The 21,183-nt window shown below is 37.0% G+C and overlaps 2 protein-coding genes across 2 annotated transcripts; one reads left to right on the top strand and one right to left on the bottom strand.

The window, feature by feature from the left end:
- Positions 1-12,680: 12,680 nt before the first annotated feature.
- On the top strand, positions 12,681-13,808 carry LOC115927188. Its single transcript, XM_030992681.1, has 2 exons — positions 12,681-13,081; positions 13,573-13,808. The coding sequence occupies exons 1-2, from the start codon at positions 12,704-12,706 to the stop codon at positions 13,771-13,773; spliced, it is 579 nt and encodes a 192-aa protein (XP_030848541.1). The 5' UTR covers positions 12,681-12,703; the 3' UTR covers positions 13,774-13,808.
- Positions 13,809-15,344: 1,536 nt separating this feature from the next.
- On the bottom strand, positions 15,345-16,536 carry LOC115927186. The gene is made up of 2 exons (XM_030992680.1): positions 16,035-16,536; positions 15,345-15,678 (listed from the first exon to the last, which is right to left on the bottom strand). The coding sequence occupies exons 1-2, from the start codon at positions 16,443-16,445 to the stop codon at positions 15,406-15,408; spliced, it is 684 nt and encodes a 227-aa protein (XP_030848540.1). The 5' UTR covers positions 16,446-16,536; the 3' UTR covers positions 15,345-15,405.
- Positions 16,537-21,183: the final 4,647 nt, after the last annotated feature.

Raw genomic sequence — 21,183 nt, forward strand, 5'->3', positions numbered from 1 at the left:
TGTGTGTGCACAGAGTGTGAAATTGTGCATTTTGTATTAATACTGGAATTGCTTAAAACATGTACAAAGGTTGATTTTTTCAAAGCAGGGGTGTATCAGCAAAAATAAAAACACTTTCTCGAGAAAAAAAAGGGAAGCACTTACAAAGGGTAGCCTCAAAGCGAGAGATTGCAATCTTTATACATTGTATAATGGATTCCTCATCGAGGATGACCATAACATTAATTTGTGCTGTTCACGTCGACCAAGAATCTGCTTTAGCAGCATACTCTGATGTGTGTGTGATGGTCTCAATATTCATAAGCTAGCGAGCAAATTTCTTAACAGATTTATACGTCACATTGCGACGGACTTGTTCTCATTATTAGTTGAAATAACCCAGACGCTGATGGGTTTTTAAGCATTTGAACCATAGAGTAAGAACTTCATTAATGAAATAAACAATAATGCGAGGGAACGTAGCGAGCCATCATTTCTTGCAAGAAATTAGAGCAAAGTTACACTCAGTCGCTATAAAATAGGGGCCCATAAGCATCAGAAGGCTATGAGAAATGTATTGTTACTCGGGAGATGAGGAGTGATAATAACACCTTGTCCTAGCATATAGGGTAGTTATACAGTTCTTTTGAGTTTAAAATATCCTCGATTGGCATTCTAGGAAAATGAAAGGAGCTTTGGGCTTAAAGGATGATAGGTTGGATGTCACCTTTTAGCATTTGAATATAAAAATGTCGTGGTAGTTTAAAGCGGCAAACTGTTCGGTGTAAAAAGGACACACCTTTTATTTTTTCATTTTTAGGAATTTAGATTTAATAGCTTTGTAAACGAGTATTTATGAAAGCGGCAAACTGTTCGGTGTAAAAAGGACAAACCTTTTATTTTTTTTCATTTTTAGGAATTTAGATTTAATAGCTTTGTAAACGAGTATTTATGAAAGTGATATGTGTGTACGGTGCCCCCCCCCCCTCGCTCTTCCTCCAGCTCACCTGACTTCCATTGCGGTGGTAGCAAAGGGTTCCTGGTATTACACAAACTGTTTCGATTCTTTGAAACTGGATCTGTCTCTTAAGATGACCGAAAAAGGGCATAATTTGTAATGGACATTGGGAAATATAGGGAAAAGGGGAACTTATGAAAAGGAACTCTAAGGAGAAAATTATCACATTTTAAAGGGGTACTCATCAAAAGTGTAAAAGAGGTACTTATAAGATTTGGATAGGAACAATTATCAGAGGTAAAAAGGGACATTCATAAAAAAAAGGAGAAGGGGCAATTATTTGGAAAATATCATTCTCTCTCTCTCTGTCTCTCTGTCACTCTCTCTGTCACTCGCTTTCTTTCTCTCTTTTTCTCATTCTCTTTCCCTTTCTCTCTCACTCCCTCTTTCCCTGTTTCTCCCCTTCTCTCTCATTCTCTTTCTCTCTCTTTTTCTCTCTCCCCCTCTCCTTTTTTCTTCTCTCTCTCTCTCTCACTCTCCTTATCTCTCCCTTTCTCTCTTTTTTCTCTTTCTCTGCCTTCTTACCTCCACACAAATGGATTGAGAGGGCACATTACCCCTTTAGCTTCACCGAAGTTATATTTCGATCAGCCAATATAATAGATGTTGGTTTTTTGCCATTAAGAAAACCCTCCAAACAGATATTCACAAGTTCATTGAGAATTTTTTTATTGAGCTCTTGGTCTGGTGCAGGGAGAGGACAACAGATATTAATAGTTCTGAACCACAAGAGGGCAGCATGCAATTTTAGAACGACATTAATTATGTGATGTGTTATGCTTAATTTCTTTCCTATTATATGTAAGATATCGACACGCTTTGGCATGAACTAGTGTCCTTTCAGAGCTATGCTTTTCTTTGTATAGGTATATAACCATTTAAATGAATTCACACAGCCAATAAGTATAATTAATACAAAATAAATTATGATGACGAGTTCATAAAATTGGTTATGATTGTCACCACATTATTATATCCTTGATAGGAGTTAACGTAGTATAAATATCAATAACATTATACAGAATATTGATCAAATTGATTGCCACATAATTCGCTCCTATTTTCTCTTCCTACCTTCCCTTATTTCTATCACCTTTTCTTATGTTATTCTTTGTTTTTATCATTCTATCACTCTCTCTTTCTGTCTTTCCTTACGTTATTTTTCTGTTTTTCCTTCTATCACCTTCTCTTATGTTATTCTTTGTTTTTATCATTCTATCAATCTCTCTTTCTGTCTTTCCTTACGTTATTTTTCTGTTTTTCCTTCTATCACCTTCTCTTATGTTATTCTTTGTTTTTATCATTCTATCACTCTCTCTTTCTGTCTTTCCTCATGTTATTTTTTTGTTTTTCCTTCTATTACCTTCTCTTATGTTATTCATTGATTTGTATCATTATATCACTTTTTCTTTCTGTCTTTCCTTATGTTATTCTTCATTTCTTCCTGTTATCATCTTCTCTTATGTTATGCTGTGTTTTTATCATTCTATCATTTTCTCTCTATGTTTCCTTATATTATTCTTTTATGTTATTCTTGTACTGTAATCTCTTTCTTTCTCTCTTGCATTACTTTCCCGCCAAAACACACTCACTTCCGGTTGAAGATCGCTTCCTGGCACGGTTTATGTTCCCACTTGCACGCTAGATCAGTCTGGAGGCGATCTAGGAAGTGAACTGGTCCAGAAGATCGATTCCTGGCACGGTTTATGTTGCCACTTGCACGCTAGATCGGTCTGGGGCAATCTAGGAAGCGAGCAGGTCCAGAAGACCACATCGTCAGGTGGTCTCCGGTCCAGAAGATCGCTTCCTGGACCGCTTGTCTGTTCACACTCATAGAGGTTATTCTCGGGTTTTACCCAAGGTAATGAACATTCTCCTCATTGGACGTTCACTGACATGCATATTCATGATCTAATATAAGGACCGCATATACATAGTATCTTTAAAGAAAGCGATCAAACGAGTGTACATACAGAAGTCAAGTTGCATCAGCCAATATCGTGTTTCTTGTATCGTGATAGAAGACATTGGTCCGCGTTTCGTTGTGTTCTTCAAATAAAGAATGTATTCAATTTTTCTCAGAGCATGAAACAATATAAGCAAATTAACAAAAAGATGGATACATACATTTTACAAAGAAAGGTACAATGACAAACAATATTCTAGTATTTAGATAAATTAGACCTACCTCCATCTATCAAGAATTAAACCTATTTCGTTGTGCATAGATTGTTTGTTCAACTTCATAGTGATATTTCAATTTCTCTTGAAAACATGGAAATGATAAAGATCCCTTCAAATGTCTAGTTGAAAATAAATAATATTTTACATACTAAATTACAAAATTAAAAACGGAATAATTTTCACATGGGATACCAAAAATGAAGTCATTGCATGTTAACTTAATTTAATTTTGCAGGATATATTTTTTAAATCTTCTAAGAATGAACGAGTTACGAGACATTTCAAAATAAGTGTTTTATAGATTCAATGTCTTCTGAACAAAAAGTACATAAATCAGAATGGGGTATACTAATAGTCTTTAAATACTTATTGACACCAAGAATATTTTGAGTTATTTTGAACTTCCAATTAACAACTGACTTGGATAGAATACCTTTCCCTTTCTTGGGAAACTGGAACTTCAAGAGTTTGTCAACATTCAATTCATGAATTAGTTTACTGACTTTAGATTAAAAAAAAATTAATGCTGCAAATAATATCTTCGTGGTAATTGATATTTTCCTTCGGTAGGTATTTGTAAATATGCTTCCATTTTAAAGGTATAGCCGATATAATCGAAAAATAGTCTAGGACATTACAATGAATATTGTATTCATTTACAAATTCAGAATAATGATGTTAGAATTAGAAATTGCCATCCCGTTGCCGAAAATGATAAAAGATATAGTGCTGTCATCTTATTTATATTAAAGTATTTTCTTCCGATTAAAAAATGATTCTATGTTATGTATCGTATTGTAACACGCATCAGTAAACATTTAAAGAGGATACTGTCTGGCCCATTCGTTCTTTCTCTTTCTTTCTCCCGATTGCAAAATACCTGAAGATAAAAAGGGGTCCATTGGCGGAGTTTCTAACTCTATATAAGTCAGGGTTGTGGTCGTGAAATCAACTGACTGAGATCCAACAATTGGGTTCTAAACTACGCTGCCCTTCTTCCTATCTTATCATGGTCCCTTCTCCTCCTTCTTTTCATCTCCATTTTTCTAATAGGATCCAGATGATGACCCTAATGTGGAAGACAAAACGCCAACAAGTACAGAAACAACCACTAAAATACAACCAAACGAAAATCCGATTTTGCACCAACGTTCCGCTTCAATAGATGCTTTAGCGGCGCCACGGTAGTCCCCCTCTGCTGAACGGTGTTGTACCTTCAGATAAAGCAAGAAAATACCACACTCATGTCATGTAAACGAACAATAGTAGAAGATCGGTGAAGATCAGTACCCATTATAACAAAGAGATTGAATGACTACCCCGATTTTGTTCATGTTTTATTATAAAAAAAAAACCCACAACAAACACCACCATCAAGCCAATACCAACAAGAGCAACAAACAACAACAAACAGTTTGTATCGATACTATGTGATGTATTTTTCCCATAGGCAATTACAAACCAAAGGAATCATCGGAGAACTGTCCCTTGAAAATTATCCTTGTTAATATATACTCCTGATAGCATACTTAGTCGATCCTAGTGAACATATTCGCGGTCGCACAACTTACCTGACATCACTACTTGACATTTTACACTTTGGTAAACTGGGGATTTTACCAGGAAGTTCTGTAATATATTATATACCACCACGTGTGAGCTTGCTATTTTTAGCAGGTTTGCGCAACACAAAAAAAAACCAACATGCAATGGGAATTGTGATGGATTTATCAAAAGCTTTTGATACGCTATATTTTGATTTAAAAGCTTCAAGTTTATGGAATTCAAGGAGTTGCTCTCACGTGGTTTTGAGATTATTCATCATGCCGGCATCAGTATGCGGTGCAAGTTTTTATCGGAATATCTAACAATTAAATGTGGAGTCTCACAAGGATCATTATTAGGTCCCCTTATTTTCTCATTCTATATTAATGATATAAATAATGCATCATTCCATTTATCGTGTATACTACGTGCGAATTTAGATGCCCTTGTGCATACACTTAATGTATATATAATAACCTAAAGTAGCATACTGGATTAAACATAATAAACTATCCCTTGATATTAATGAAACGAGCTTCATACACTTTAAACATACAACTGCGCTTCACATTTTCGTTATATAAGGACAATATATTTAAATATATATATGAAAATGTTGACTTGAATGAACACAAACGGCACACAATTACATGCATTTATAAGAATATTGGTATACTTTATAAAATCAAAATCTAGCTACTTAAAATCCCCCCTCCCAACTCCGACAACGAATATATATGATAACATTACATCTTCATAGTTTTATATGGACTTCATATATAAAAATGTTGTTTTCTGGGGGTACTGTCTGATAGGGGAATTGTCATAGGTCACAGGGTTTGTTTATTCTGGTTAGATAGTCAATCATATATACCTCAATTGATTTGATGAGAGCTACAATCCCAAATGGCAAACAGCAGCAGAATGTGACAAAAAGAGCTAGACCAAAGTAGTCTCTCGGCATCGTCTCCATGTTCGCATGAACTATGTTCTGTTGGATCGGTACCTGTTTGAATTAACAATTATAAGGTAAATCATTAGCCTAGAATTATAATGCTGTTCTACCGAGCCTTGGGTGACTAGATAGGCAATTTTACGTAATAGGTATTTCTCGGCTTACGTGATAAATATGTGTCATACCGGTACATCTACCAAGTTTTATGCACGCTTATTGCACAATGATAACCGTGTTAATAAAGAACAAAAAATTGTCGGAGGTATATCAGCCGTAGCACCATCACAAGTATTTAACAAAGATTCCATATCCTGGCATACATATTTATTTATCAAAAGTTATAATGATTTTAAAATGAAAACAATTATTATCATAGTGGGTAGAGGTTAATTTTTGTTTTTATAATCATCGTCAAATGCTCTTAAATGCACCTTTTCTCTCTCTCTCTCTCTCTCTCTCTCTCTCTCTCACTCTCTCTCTCTCTCCCCTCTCCTCCCCCCTTTCCCTCAATTACAGAGTTTGAGGGTTTAATTTATTTTCTCTAATGATATTCTCCAAGTTATTCTAAATGCATGCAGCGGAGCAATAAAGAGCAACATAATATCGTTAAGGTATAGATCATAAAAACCAGGCGTAAATGTTGGGAGAATAAAAGAAGGTCTCTTGCCTTCATCTAGCTGGCACGAATGAAGCAATAATTAACTAATAATCCCAGCCATTCATTGAAATAATACGAGGACTCATTCCTTTCTCACGCTCTCCTGTCCCTCTCCCAATCTCTTCAATCTCTTCAAACACTCATCTATCGAAAGAATATACAACTTAAAAGTAGTTTCGATTGGATCAAGGAGCGATAGCCAGTAGCACTAAATAAAACTATTCTTCAATCTAAAAAATACAAACTCACAATGACAATGGCGGATTAAATTCCTACGTTATGCTACATGTATATAATAGATATTCATATTTCCCTGCTGAGGCTATTATCATGATTGTATATAATAGATATTCATATTTCCCTGCTGAGGCTATTATCATGATTATATATAATAGTTATTCATATTTCCTTGCTGAGGCTATTATCATGATTGTATATAATAGTTATTCATATTTCCCTGCTGAGGCTATTATCATGATTGTATATAATAGTTATTCATATTTCCCTGCTGAGGCTATTATCATGATTATATATAATAGTTATTCATATTTCCCTGCTGAGGCTATTATCATGATTGTATATAATAGTTATTCATATTTCCCTGCTGAGGCTATTATCATGATTGTATATAATAGTTATTCATATTTCCCTGCTGAGGCTATTATCATGATTGTATATAATAGTTATTCATATTTCCCTGCTGAGGCTATTATCATGATTGTATATAATAGTTATTCATATTTCCCTGCTGAGGCTATTATCATGATTGTATATAATAGTTATTCATATTTCCCTGCTGAGGCTATTATCATGATTGTATATAATAGTTATTCATATTTCCCTGCTGAGGCTATTATCATGATTGTATATAATAGTTATTCATATTTCCCTGCTGAGGCTATTATCATGATTGTATATAATAGTTATTCATATTTCCCTGCTGAGGCTATTATCATGATTGTATATAATAGTTATTCATATTTCCCTGCTGAGGCTATTATCATGATTGTATATAATAGTTATTCATATTTCCCTGCTGAGGCTATTATCATGATTATATATAATAGTTATTCATATTTCCCTGCTGAGGCTATTATCATGATTGTATATAATAGTTATTCATATTTCCCTGCTAAGGCTATTATCATGATTGTATATGCAACACCATGTCGTGTAGTATTGTCCCAAGACCTTTTCCTAGCAACGTATTTTTGTGTTGGGGGGATTTATTATAGCCCATTGTTTGTAACTTTTTTGTCTTTCCCTTTCTTTCTCATCTCTTCCAGTCTCCCCTTAGTCGATCTATATCTCTCTCTCTTTACTCTTCCCCTCTCTTTCCCTTTCTTGTCATCTTTCCAAGTGTCCCTTCTCTCTATCTCTCCCCTCTCTCTCTGTTTTCCTTCTACTCTTCTCTTTCCCTTTCTCTCTTATCTCTGCCAGCCTCCCCTCAATCTAACTATCTTTATTTTTCTCTTCCCCTCTCTTTCCCTTTTTTCTCATCTCTCATAGTCTCCCTTCTCTCTATCTCTCCCCTCTCTCTGTTTTCCTTCTACTCTTCCTTTTCCCTTTCTCTCTTATCTCTGCCAGCCTCCCCTCAATCTAACTATCTTTATTTTTCTCTTCCCCTCTCTTTCCCTTTATCTCTTATATCTCCTAGCCTCCCTTTAGTCTATCAATCTCTCTCTCTCTCTCTCTCTCTCTTTCTCTCTTTCTCTTTCTTTCTCTTCTACCATCTAGTAGTTTTACCTGAAACTCCTGCAGTTGGGGAGCAGCAGTGCCTGGTTGCTGCTAAGGGGACTGTGAAGCCTGTTGAGATTTAGAAGGCTGTTGCATAGGATACTCAGAAGAGTTCGGAGGTGGAGCTGAGCTTTGAATCGCATTACTCTCATCGTAACTAGGAGGGGTTCCATGACCACCGCCCTCTACGTCACAACCTTCCTTGATGAGTTGCTTGTATTCTGTAATGGACATGATAAATTGTTCAAGAATATTGTTTAGAAAATGACGTTAAATACAAGCGAGAAAATACAAGCGGTGTGAGGCAGATTGGAAGCACAGGGTCGATTTACATATTCTGTTTTACATGCAAAAGCACGAACTGCTTTTGTAGAGTTTTAAATTTGTGGAACAATGAAAACACTAACCTAGAATCAAATAGAAGGTGTTTTTATCCAAATACATTTGAATATACAATACTGATCACTTTAACCATGATTATAATGATTCTGAAGGCCACAATGATAAACGAGAACTGAAATCGTATTAGAACGATATGCATGAATCGGCCTCCGTGGGCACATGACATGTTGATAAATATAATTATGATAATGTGGATAAGAGCACTAATAATAATACTTATATGAATAATAACACAAATAATAATAACAATAAAAATGAAAATGATTATGATAACACCGATAAGAATAATGACTGTTATCACTACTACTACTACTACTACTACTACTACTACTACTACTACTACTACTGCTGCTGCTTTTACTACTACTACTACTACTACTACTACTAAGAAGAAGAAGAAGAAGATGGAGGTAAATGGGAAGAAGAAGGATCATTTCAGCGATATTAGTGACTATTTCCTCTATGATCGAGGCAAACAAGTCATTACATACTTAATGGTAAGAAGGAGGTAAGCAAGGGGAAAAGAAGGCAATGACAAAAGAGACAGAGATAGAGAGAGACAGAGAGCAAGGACAAACTCGGGTTCAAATTCAGTTTTCGTAAATTATTTAATCCGGTATTTATGATCATTTATCGGCAATGTAATTGCCGTGTGACGCTACATAAAAATAGTACCAGACTGCAGTCTATTGAGTATTATCATCAAATAAACTAAACTCTAAACTTCTACAAGTTCGATATAAACCTTCACACGGTCGGTATGTCTAATTCAGTGGCTAAACTCCACGAGGTCGGTATAGAACTATCGATAACTCCCTTCAGTTTTCACAGTCATCGATAATGGGGTAAAGCTGAACCACGAATCTACGCATACCTAAGAAGTTACCAGCTATCCTCCTTGGCATACCTGTCCGAACATCCTGTCGACAACATGCATAATAAAACATTATAACTTCAAATCAAATAGATCAAATACAAAGTTCATGTCTTACCAGACGCCATCCTGGTGATTGTTCTCCACTCACACTAAACGATGCAATGTGACTATGCGATAGAGATGATTTAAACTTTGTTTGATATACGTCGCACTTGAAACCCGTCTATCTACTTTTGATTCTCGAATAGGGATCTTATTCAGAAGTGTCAATTTGTATACAGTGTACTTGTAATTTATTCCCTTTTCTATATTTCCAGCTTTGTCTTGTAATGTATATCTTATTAAGTAAGCCTGATGACCTTCACAATCAAAACTCTTAAGTGTCATGCCAACAATAATTCCTTGAATGGTTTGGAATTGTATCTTCTTTCAAGTACTTACTCTTAATAGAATGAAGAATATCCTGTTTCCATTTTACAATTGTGAGCTTCATTCAGGATGTGACTTCTGTCTATTACTTTGCTCTATGTTTATAAAATGCACTCATCGCGATCGACTGCTATCAGTCCATTGCCTTGATGTTACTTTTTAGCTTCACTCTTGTGCTTGCGACCCATGGGATCGCTGATCTCCGAAATAGCGAAGGCCCAACCACCTGCGTGTTCCCAAAATCTCCGGTTGGTATCAAAAGAAAAAGGTCTATCCGTATTAACTTTACACGCACGGACTTATGCTGAAAGGATGGGGGGGGGGGTGCTGAAAAGGCTCGTATAACAACAGAAAAAGGTCTACCCATATTGAATTATGAAATACTAGAATTTAACATTGCTCATGCAGAAAGCTTGTGGTTAAAATTGTCTAAGAATAATATTGAAAACTTTGTGATAGTTGTGATTTATAGGAATCCAAATACGAACATTGATGAGTTTCTAAATGGCTTACTTGGTGTATTAGAAAATATAAATATTGGTAGAGCAAATGTAGTTTTAATAGGAGATTACAATATTGATCTTTCACTAACGGGTAAGCCAAAGATATCTGATTTTTTGAGCGCAATAGAATCTACAGGAATGCAGCAGATAATTTCGTCGCCAACCAGGATGACAAATTTGACTTCGTCTCTCATTGATCATGTGTATACTAATGTTCATAATTACGCTATTCATTCAGGCGTTATTGAAACTGATGGTTCGGATCATTTTCCCATTTTTGTAATTTGTAAAGGTCGAAATGGTTCAGGAAAGAGCTCTTTTGTGAGGAAGGTTACTCGATCATATAGAAAGAACAACGTCTGTCTATTTCAAGAAGATCTGTCAAAACTGAATTGGCAGCATATATATAGATATGAAAATGTGAATGTAGCTTATGAGAATGTGTATGATATGTTTGTAATTGTGTGTGATAAACATGCACCTAATTGACTTTTAGCAGTTCAAAGAAAAGATCTACACAAAAAAAAGCCTTGGATATCAACAGGTATTGTAAAATCTATCAGGAAGAAGCATAATCTGTATAACAAATATAGGTCATCAAATTATAATGAAGAGTATAGAAATGAATATAAGAAATATAGAAAAATGTTAGTAACTATCATAAAGAATGCTAAAAGAATGTATTATAGCGAATCCTTTAGCAAAAATAGAAATAATATGAGGAAGACCTGGGGAATTATCAAAGAGTTAATTAGTAGAAATTATACAAATAAGAATACAAAGATTGAACAGTTAGTTATTTGTGATGAGGGAACAAATACAGTTGTGTCTTCAGATGAGGGCATAGCTAATGAACTTAATAATTATTTTGTTTCTATTGGATCAACACTCAGGCGCGGATCCACGGGGGGGGGGGGGGTCCCTGGCTTTTTTTGTTTTTTTAATAAAAGAAAAAGAAAAAAAAAGTTTTCGGGGTCAAATACAAAAAATAAATTATGCATACTACCCCCCCCCCCCCCTCCCCACTGAGCGAAATATTGGTAGGCTCGATTTTTACATTTTCGGGGTCATATACTCCAAAAAAAATGATGCTCACTACACCCCCCCCCCCCCCCCCCCCCCCACCCAGCGAGATATTGGTCGGCACGATTTTCACATTTTCGAGGTCAAATACGAGGGAAAAAAATATGATCACTACCCCGCGTTTTGTTTCGTTCTTCAAATAAAATGTTTATTCAATTTTTCTCAGAGCAAAACAAATATTTAGCAAATGAACAAAATGATGGATACATACATTTGACAAAGAAAGGCACAATGACAAAAAATATTCTAGTATTTAGAAAAGTTAGACCTACCTCCATCTATCAAGAAGTAAACCTATTTCGTTGTGCATAGATTGTTTGTTCAACTTCATAGTGATATTTAAATTTCTTTTAAAACATGAAAATGATAAAGATCCCTTCAAATGTCTAGTTGAAAATAAATAATATTTTACATACAAAATAACTAAATTAAAAACAGAATAATTTTCACATTGGGTGCCAAAAATGAAGTCATTACATGTTAACTTAATTTAATTTTGTAGGATATGTTTTTTTTAATCTTCTAAGAATGGACGAGTTACGGGGCATTTCAAAATAACTGCTTTATAGATTCAATGTCTTCTGAACAAAAAGTACATAAATCAGAATGGGGTGAACTAAAAGTCTTTAAATACTTATTGACACCAAGAATACTATGAGTTATTTTCAACTGAAAATACCTTAAAGTTATCGAAAAGGAACAATTAAACGGAATGATGGACATTTTATTTCAAATTAACAACTGATTTGGAAAGAATACCTTTCCCTTTCCTTTGGGAAACTGGAACTTCAAAAGTTTGTCAACACACATTTTATGAATTAGTTTACATACTTTAGTTAATATTCTCATGCTGCAAATAATTTCTTCTTGGTAATCAATATTTGTCTTAGGTGGGTATTTGCAAATATGCTTCTATTTTAAAGGCAAAGCCAAAATAATTTAATAATAGTCTAGGACATTACAATGAGTGATTTCAAGTTGGGTGTTTAAGGCTGGTGTTAGTGTTTAATAAACACTAACACCAGCCTTAACACCGAAATGGAAATCAGCTGGTGTTAAGACTTTGACCTCTGAATATCGTCAACTTCCGGTAGCTGGTGTTATCGATTTTGCCAAATTGTCGTCTGCTGAACCGACCTTTGTGGCTGGTGTTAGTATTTCACGTACAAATGTCCTATTCACTAACACTAACCCCTAGGGATTAAGCAAATGTTGATTTCCAGTTCGGTGTTAGTGTTAGTGTTGCTAAATTAGAGTAGCCTAGCATATATTCATGCTGATCACATGCAATAACATCATCTTGTGTAGCTTTGCGTTTTCGAACTGTGAAATCATGTTGAATGCTCAAGTTCGGCGTCAGCCGAACAAAATTAGGAAGCCGTGTTCCACCGAAGAATCCACGAAAAGCTATCTGCGCCTTAACGAAGGGCAGATTGAAGAGCTGGGAAGCGAATTCAATGCGTGGAGGGGGGCGGGGCCCCGCGGAATCGTGAAATCGGAGCAAATGGTAATGACATTATTGGATTATCTAGCAGGAGGTGGGTACTACCGGCAAGTTGGGAGAAGTGCCGGATTGTCAACATCAGCAGCATTCCGGCACACCCATCTTGTAGCCGATTTCCTTTTCGACATTGCACGGCACCATATACAGCTACCACAACATGACGAAATGCAACGTTTGTCGTCAGAACTTCGATATCCCGATGGCGAAGTGAGTTTATTCTATGCAAATATTCTACTTCATTATGACGTCTATAAGCCTATTATATAGTTTTGGTGATATCGTCAAGTAAAAGAGAAAGATAGATGGAGAAATGAGGGAGAGAGAGAGAGAGAGAGAGAAAGAGATTGCGTTTGTGTGTGTGTGTTTGTGAATTGGGATAAATCAAATGAATGTACTAGTCTATATTGTTACTTTTTAAAAATATATTTCCATATAAGTCTAGCGCCTATTTACCTTTATGATATAAATCAGCACATTGCGGGAAAAAGAGCACCCTACCATATTTTGATACCGGCTTTATAATTTGGATCGGTTCTTTTCTAAATAATAATATCACCTCTTTCTGCGTGTCTATTATCATAACCATTACCTCCCTCTCCCCCTTTTCCCTTCCTTCTCACCCCTTCTCCTTATCAAGCATATACATTTTTTGTATAGATTTGTTGTATTCTAATATCATTTTCAATTGATTGTTTTAGGTAAAGAATGTTATCCTCTACATTGACGGATACATCGCGCGGATCCAGCGGCCTGACCATGCGGGAAACGCATATTTTTGCGGCAGGCATGGGAAGTCTTGCGACTCTCTCAATACCCAGTATGTAACCGACCAATTCGGCAAAGTTCGTCACATCATTACAGGTAAGTTATGCTTTCAGTACATCCATGACAAATTGTAAACTACTAAACCTAACTCAATTATAAGTTTTGTTATACGTTTGTGAAGTTTCCTGTTAATACTCAAATTTAGGTGGAGAATGTTATTCAACCATGTATTTCTAATCTGAAACATGTCAGTCCATAATTGATTGTAATAAAATAATATAGAGATTAAGCAAAGCCAAAGTAGAAATCAACATCCCATAATTTTGAACACAAATTAAACATAACTCAAACCACGTAAATTATTTTAAACTGCTTCTATATATTCACCACCTAATCTCCATTTGTTTTACTTTTTTAAGGACTCCCCAGGTCAACCCATGATAAGACCGCCACTGAATGGAGCAGGACCTTCATGGACTTTCTGGACAACCTCCCGGATGGATACATAACGATAGGGGACCCTGCCTACAGGAATCTCCACCGCAACGTTGGTCATCGGTTCGTGGGACACGGCCTCACTGATGAGCAGCAACAGTTCAACGATGATATAACAAGACTTCGACAAGTGATAGAGCGCACCATCGGGGCGACACAGCTCAAGTGGCGGATGGCTCAGATGAAAGAGAACAGGCTCGCAGCTAAAGGAGGGATTATCTTTGCGTCAAAACTCATCGTGTCCATGGCAGTTCTACACAACCGATATACAAATTACTTATAAGCTATCATTCTCGTAGTTAAGAAACCGTACAAAAATTTGCAAATGAAAATGTACCTTTTCTTTGTCAGTTCATCTCAATGAATGCCGTCACTTCTTCGCTCTCTCTCTCGCTCCCTCTCTCTCTCTCTCTACTTCTTATGCTCAGTGGCGGTTTCAGGATTTTCCTTTTTTCAAACTTTTTCGGCTAGGGGGGGGGGGGCGTCGGTTCCCATGCCTGCTTACGCTCGCCCCCTCCTCTTAGTTCTTATTCGTCTCCCCTCTCTCTCTCTCTCTCTCTCTCTATCTCTCTCTCCCTCTCTATGTATTTAAATTATGTAAATTATATACATACATAACATCCATTCCGTGGGGGGGGGGAGGGGGAAGGGGGGTGGGTCTATAATATGCATTGCATTTCAGGTATGTGCCGCAGGAGACCACAATATTATTATTGTGAAACCTGTATTTTCGTTCAGGTGTATAATAATACATATCATTCTGTATATCTAGTAATATCTAATAAATTCAAAAGACAATATTCAACTTGCTCTGTTATACTATTAGAATCATTTCAGCCTTCTTCTGTTAAGTGCAAAGGACATGTTTAGTTCTGGGAGTGTTCGAAATCCACGATTCACAAAGATACACAAATCGATGTTATTTTTTGAAAGTTTGGATTAACTGATGAGCAAACAAAAACATAATGTAAAGGTTATGTTATCAGGTTGTCGTTGAACCATAATTCTCCCTCGCGCAGTTTAAGAAAGAACTGTTTTTGAATAGGTAATTTGTCATTGTATCATCAAATATCTCTATGAGATTGTGGCACTTCCTGACCCTCCCAAAACCCACCTTCTCCTTTATGTATAAGTCGCTCTGTTCTGACATAATCAACAACAACTTGTATATAGATCCACACAACACTAAGCATAACTATCGAAATTCAAATAATGTTTCCAAATAATATTTAATGCAAAACGATTTGACGCCCTATGTACATCGTGGATAGTTATTGTTCCTTGTCCTCGGTTTCACCTAGCTGGACGTCGATCCCCAGAGCGGAACCAACCATCATCCGAAGTGCCGTCATCTCGTCCACAAGCCTTCCCAAAAGGACAATTACTTCGTCGTCACGCTTTCTCTTCTGTCTCCGATTTGTTGGGGGAGAAGCGGACGATGTGGATGGGGCTCCCGTCGCCTCCTCATCACCTTCACCTGGGATGACTATCACTTCCCCTGGGATGACCACGCCTCCTTCTGTAATCACTGCTTGAGGTTTGATCTATATAAAAACAAATAGGCGAAATTTGTAATGATTTCCATTTTCCAGTTAGTGAATGCATAATAAAGTTCCCATTGGTTTGCAATCTTAACTTTAAGATCCCAGTTTGCCAATGCAATTTTCCCATTCATGCATGTTTCTAATGCATTATTACTAACCTATGATAAGTAGGCCCAATATATTTATATATTTCTGATAAAGATGTACAAAGCCTTTTCCAAAGATATCTCCCTTGTTGATAAAATACATCATCATTATTTTACACTCTTTTACCAGCATGTAATATATGGTTTGACAAATTAAAAAAAATGAAATAATGAAATAATAATGATAACAAATAATGACAATAGGCATACCTGTCCTCCAGCTGGGAAATACAGCTGCTGGTACTCTTCAAAGAGCAAGTACAGCTCCGTTGATCCCCGGAGTACCGGATCTCGGGTGTCTGTACCAGATACCATAGTGTGCTGCAGTATATCCCGGTACTCCCTGCCCAAGTTCTTCAGGAGGTTCTCGGTTGCGTTCTCCTGGTAGCTGAGCTTGTCAGCTACCGTTTTGTGGAAACCTTTAGTTGTACCATTCCGTTTCATTTGTTTGTACACGTCGTGGCAGCTGAGGTACTCCTGCATTACTGCCATGATGCCCTGAAGATTCCACGCCTTTCTTCTGTTTGCCATTGTTCTATGATGGGAAAAAAAATCATAAATTAAAGCATGGGCGTACAAACAGTCTTGTATAGTTTGAGATTCATGGGTTAGCAAAGTCATCAATGAGTTAATTAGTGTAACAATATATTTTCATTTGACTGCAACGGGTAGTTTGCGTTCTGGTGAGGGGAGAAAGAGAGAGAGAGAGTCGGAGAGAGAAGGAGGAGGGGGAGAAGAGCGGGCGTGTAGAGCAGGCACGTAGTCACGGACGGGGTGGGGGGGGAACACGTGCCCCCCCCCCCCAATTTCCAAATATCAGTTGATCTTGTTTAGGCCCCTCCCCAGGATGTCGATCAATTACATGTTTGTGCTCCCCCCCCCCCCCCCTAACATCAAACTCTGGCTACGGCCCTGATGTGGAGGAATGAGCCATATAGGGGCGTACATGTTGAAACAATTGAGATTGACTTCCGGGGGGGGGGGGGGGGGGTAAGGAGGAATTGATGAAAGGAGGAACCATCATCGTTAGATACAACCAAGCCTAGGCCTACATGTCTGTACACCCCCCCCCCCTCATACTCCTTTCTCTGAAGAACAGCAACAATACAAACACAGTTCGATATAAGTAATCGTGAACATTTTTGACAAAAAACGAGTTAGGCCTCAGTCTATATTGCCGTCCAATACAATTCATATGACTATCATCTTAATGAGAATAGTCTAGCTAATATTGCTTATAAGTCGGACGTGATGGGTAGGCATAATTATGTGCCCTATATGCCTAAGAAACACAGATAACTCAGATTCACCGAATTGTCACTTGCTTCCCAATCTGGGGGGGGGGGGGGGTATGCCTAATCACATATTATGACATACTTTTTCACACAAAAATTTCTAAACGATGGGCCTAGACCTAGTGGTTTCGGCTTGAGCGGCACACCCCCGTCCAAACCAAATCTGAGGATCCCCCTCCCTCCCTCTCCCCCGAATGTCAGATATTAAAGAGGTTGAAAACCACGCCCACTTAGTAAAATTAACGGGATTAGCAGCTTGTTTTGGGAGCTCGGAGAAGAAGAGTAGATCTAGACTATGTCAAAGGAAAGTAAAGTCAGATAGACTCAGAGTTCTAGTCTAGTATATGCCTACAGAGTACAGAGAATCTAATAAAACAAATTAATTCAACATAATAATGTAACACCGATTCACCAAATAATCCAAAAATAGCCTTTGTTTTTCAGCGCCCCTATATAATTATCCTTCCCTTTTTACAATTCACACACTAAAAAAAGCTTGCCCGATGCACTGGTTCGGCACGCGCATTAGAACAGCGCATCTGATCTGACGGGCCCGCCTGGCCTGGCAGGCCGGCGCGAGTGTGAGCTAGAACCTGCTAAATAGCGTTCATGGGAGTGAACACTACTAGTGTGTGTGTGGTCGAGCTTACTACATTTTACACACACAATTAAGATTGTACGTTGCATTCTTCTAGTCTCGTAATGCGCGTAGCGAGCTAACTGTCTACAATTAGAAGTTTTCTAGGAACCATCATCCATCATTTCAATTATTATTTAACATTTTAGCCAAAGAAATAATGCTGACTTACCACTGATTTTTCCGTCGACTATATTTAGACAGCTCCAAGAAGAATAACAAGGTAGGGTCTAAATTTATTGCAAAATATTGTTTGTATATTCGCGCCTTTGCAGTGTTCGTCTGTCTAGCGAAGCACTCAGCAAATCTGCTGCGCCTGCTTCGGGCGCGGCGTCAAGGCTCTGACCGATCGCCTCGTCCCTTCGGATTTCCTTATATTAAAATGGGTCATTCATGTGCTTGTTTGTAAGTAAGCTCACCTAGAAACGAACGGGGATTTCGTTTCAAAGTAGACCTAGAAGGTAAAGCATAAGCCTACCTTTTCTTTGCCTTTCTAGTAGAGTCTATTTATTAGGTTTTAACAACATTTTCAACTTTCATTTTACAATCTAGCCTTCTAATTCTAGGCTAATTAGGTCTAAGATCTAGATCTAGTTATAATACTAGTTCTATGAGCTAGCAGTGAATAACATTTTTTTATTGGTACTACACTACATGAAAAACATTCTCAGAACGAGCATTACTAGTTTAATCTAAGCCCTAGACTAAATCCACATCATGACATGAATCATTTCATATACCTAAAGCCAAGGCTGGGGTCTTTCTTTCAAAATTTCATTTTATGAATGCCGCGCCCCCTCCGATCCACCAAGCTACACACACACGTACCCTAACAACAGTCAACTCACGTACGACGCTAATTTATTGGCTGACGAATTAATAGAATATGTGAAACAACATGTCATTTACTATGTGATCCATACATTTATTGTGTGTAAAATAAGTTATTTCATAACCCCAGAGAAATAAGTGTAAATTTATTCTGTGCTTTTCATGAAATCTTTAGTTTTTATGTAGTATTTTTAAATCATCGTCGTGAAATCAAGTGAAATCAATTGCAGTGCAGTGGTGTTTACTTTTGTTTTGTAATAGTTTACGGTGGTGTTAAGCTATCGATATTGATATCGGTATCGGGCTCTTAATTTCATCAGCACATTTTTAGCTCGATTTAAGAGCTCTTGACTGCTCTAAACACTAACACTAACACTAACACCCAACTTGAAATCACTCAATGAATATTGTATTTTTACAAATACAGAATAATTATGTGAGAACTAGAAATTGTCATCGCGTTGCAGAAAATTATAAAGTATATAGTACTGTCATCTCATTTATATTAAAGTACTTTCTTCCGATTGAAAAAGTGATTAAATGTTAAGTATCGTATTGTAACACGTATTAGTAAGAAGATACTCTCTGACCCACTCTTTCTTTCTCTTTCTTTCTCCCGATTGCAAAATACCTGAAGATAAAAAGGGGTCCGTTGGCGGAGTTTCTAACTCTATATAAGTCAGGGATGTGGTCGTGAAATCAACTGACTGAGATCTAACAATTGGGTTCTAAACTACGCTGCCCTTCTTTCTATCTTATCATGGTCCCCTCTCCTCCTTCTTTTCCTCTTCATGTTTCTATTATCTTACACTATAGATTCTAAACTACGCTGCTCTTCTTCCCGTCTAATCATGGTCCCCTCTCCTCCTTCTTTTCCTCTTCATGTTTCTATTATCTTACACTATAGATTCTAAACTACGCTGCCCTTCTTCCCGTCTAATCATGGTCCCCTCTCCTCCTTTTTTTCCTCTTCATGTTTCTAATAGGATCCAGAGGATGACAAAACGCGAACAAGTACAGAAACAACCACTGAAATACAGCCAAACGAAAATCCGATTTTGCACCAACGTTTCGCTTCAAGAGATGCTTTAGCGGCGCCACGGTAGTCCCCCACTGCTGAACGGTTTTTTACCTTCAGATAAAGCAAGAAAATACAACACTCATGTCACATCATGTAAACGAAAAATAGCAGAAGATTAGTGATGATCAGTACCCAATATAACAAAGAGATTGAATGACCACCCCGATTTTGTTCATGTTTTATTTTTAAACATCAACCCCAACAAACACCACCACCACCAAACCAACACTAACAAGAGCAACAAAAAACAACAAACAGTTTGTATCATTACTATGTGATGTATTTTTCCCATAGGCAATTACAAACCAAAGGAATCATCGGAGAACTGTCCCGTGAAAATTATCCTTTTTAATATATACTCCTGATAGCATACTAAGTCGATCTGAGTGAACATATTCGCGGTCGCATAATTTACCTGACATCACTACTTAGCAATTCACACTGTGGTAAACTGGGGATTTTACCAGGAAGTTGTGTAATATATTATATACCACTACGTGTAAGCTTGCTATTTTTAGCAGGTTTGCGCAACACAAAAAACACCAACATGTAATGGGAATTGTTATGGATTTATCAAAAGCTTTTGATACGCTGAGTTAAAGTATTTTGCTTTAAAAGCTTCAAGTTCATGGAATTCAAGGAGTTGCTCTCACGTGGTTTTGAGATTATTCATCATGCCGGCATCAGTATGCGGTGCAAGTTTTCATCGGAATATCTAACAATTAAATGTGGATTCCCACAAGGATCATTATTAGGTCCCCTTATTTTCTTATTCTATATTAATGATAGAAATAATGCATCATTACATTTATCATGTATACTACATGCGAATTTAGATGCCCTTGTGCATATACTTAATGTATATATAATAACCCGAAGTAGCATACTGGACTAAACATAATAAACTATCCCTTGATATTAATAAAACGAGCTTTATACACTTTAAACATACAACTGCGCTTCACATTTTCGTTATATAAGGAAAATATATTGTAATTGATGATAAACCATCTGAACGTATATAAAAGGAATTTAAATGATGAAAATGTTGGCTTGAATGAACACAAACGGCACACAATTACATGCATTTATAAGAATATTGGTATACTTTATAAAATCAAAATCTAGCTACTTGAAATGCCCCCCCCCCCCTCCCGACCCCGACAACGAACATTTATGATAACAATACATCTTCATAGTTTCATATGGACTTCATATATAAAAATGTTGTTTTCCGGGGGTACTGTCTGATAGGGGAATTGACAGACGTCGCAGGGTTCGTTAAGTCTAGTTTAATAGAAAGTCAATCATACCTCAATTGATTTGATGAGAGCTACAATCCCAAATGGCAAACAGCAGCAGAATGTGACAAAAAGAGCTGAACCAAAGTAGTCTCTCGGCATCGTCTCCATGTTTGCATGAACTATGTTCTGTTGGATCGGTACCTGTTTGAATTCACAATTATAAGGTAAATCATTAGCATAGGATTATAATGCTGTTCTACCGAGATAGGCA

Source organism: Strongylocentrotus purpuratus, unplaced genomic scaffold (genome assembly GCF_000002235.5).
Source record: "Strongylocentrotus purpuratus isolate Spur 01 unplaced genomic scaffold, Spur_5.0 spur5_scaffold_20, whole genome shotgun sequence".
Lineage (NCBI taxonomy): Eukaryota > Metazoa > Echinodermata > Echinoidea > Camarodonta > Strongylocentrotidae > Strongylocentrotus > Strongylocentrotus purpuratus.

Coding starts and splice junctions, on each gene's coding strand:
- LOC115927188 (XM_030992681.1), top strand. CDS start 12,704: ATGTTGAATGCTCAAGTTCGGCGTCAGCCGAACAAAATTAGGAAGCCG. Junction 13,082..13,572: donor TTCGATATCCCGATGGCGAA/GTGAGTTTATTC, acceptor TGATTGTTTTAG/GTAAAGAATGTTATCCTCTA.
- LOC115927186 (XM_030992680.1), bottom strand. CDS start 16,445: ATGACTTTGCTAACCCATGAATCTCAAACTATACAAGACTGTTTGTAC. Junction 15,679..16,034: donor ATTTCCCAGCTGGAGGACAG/GTATGCCTATTG, acceptor GTTTTTATATAG/ATCAAACCTCAAGCAGTGAT.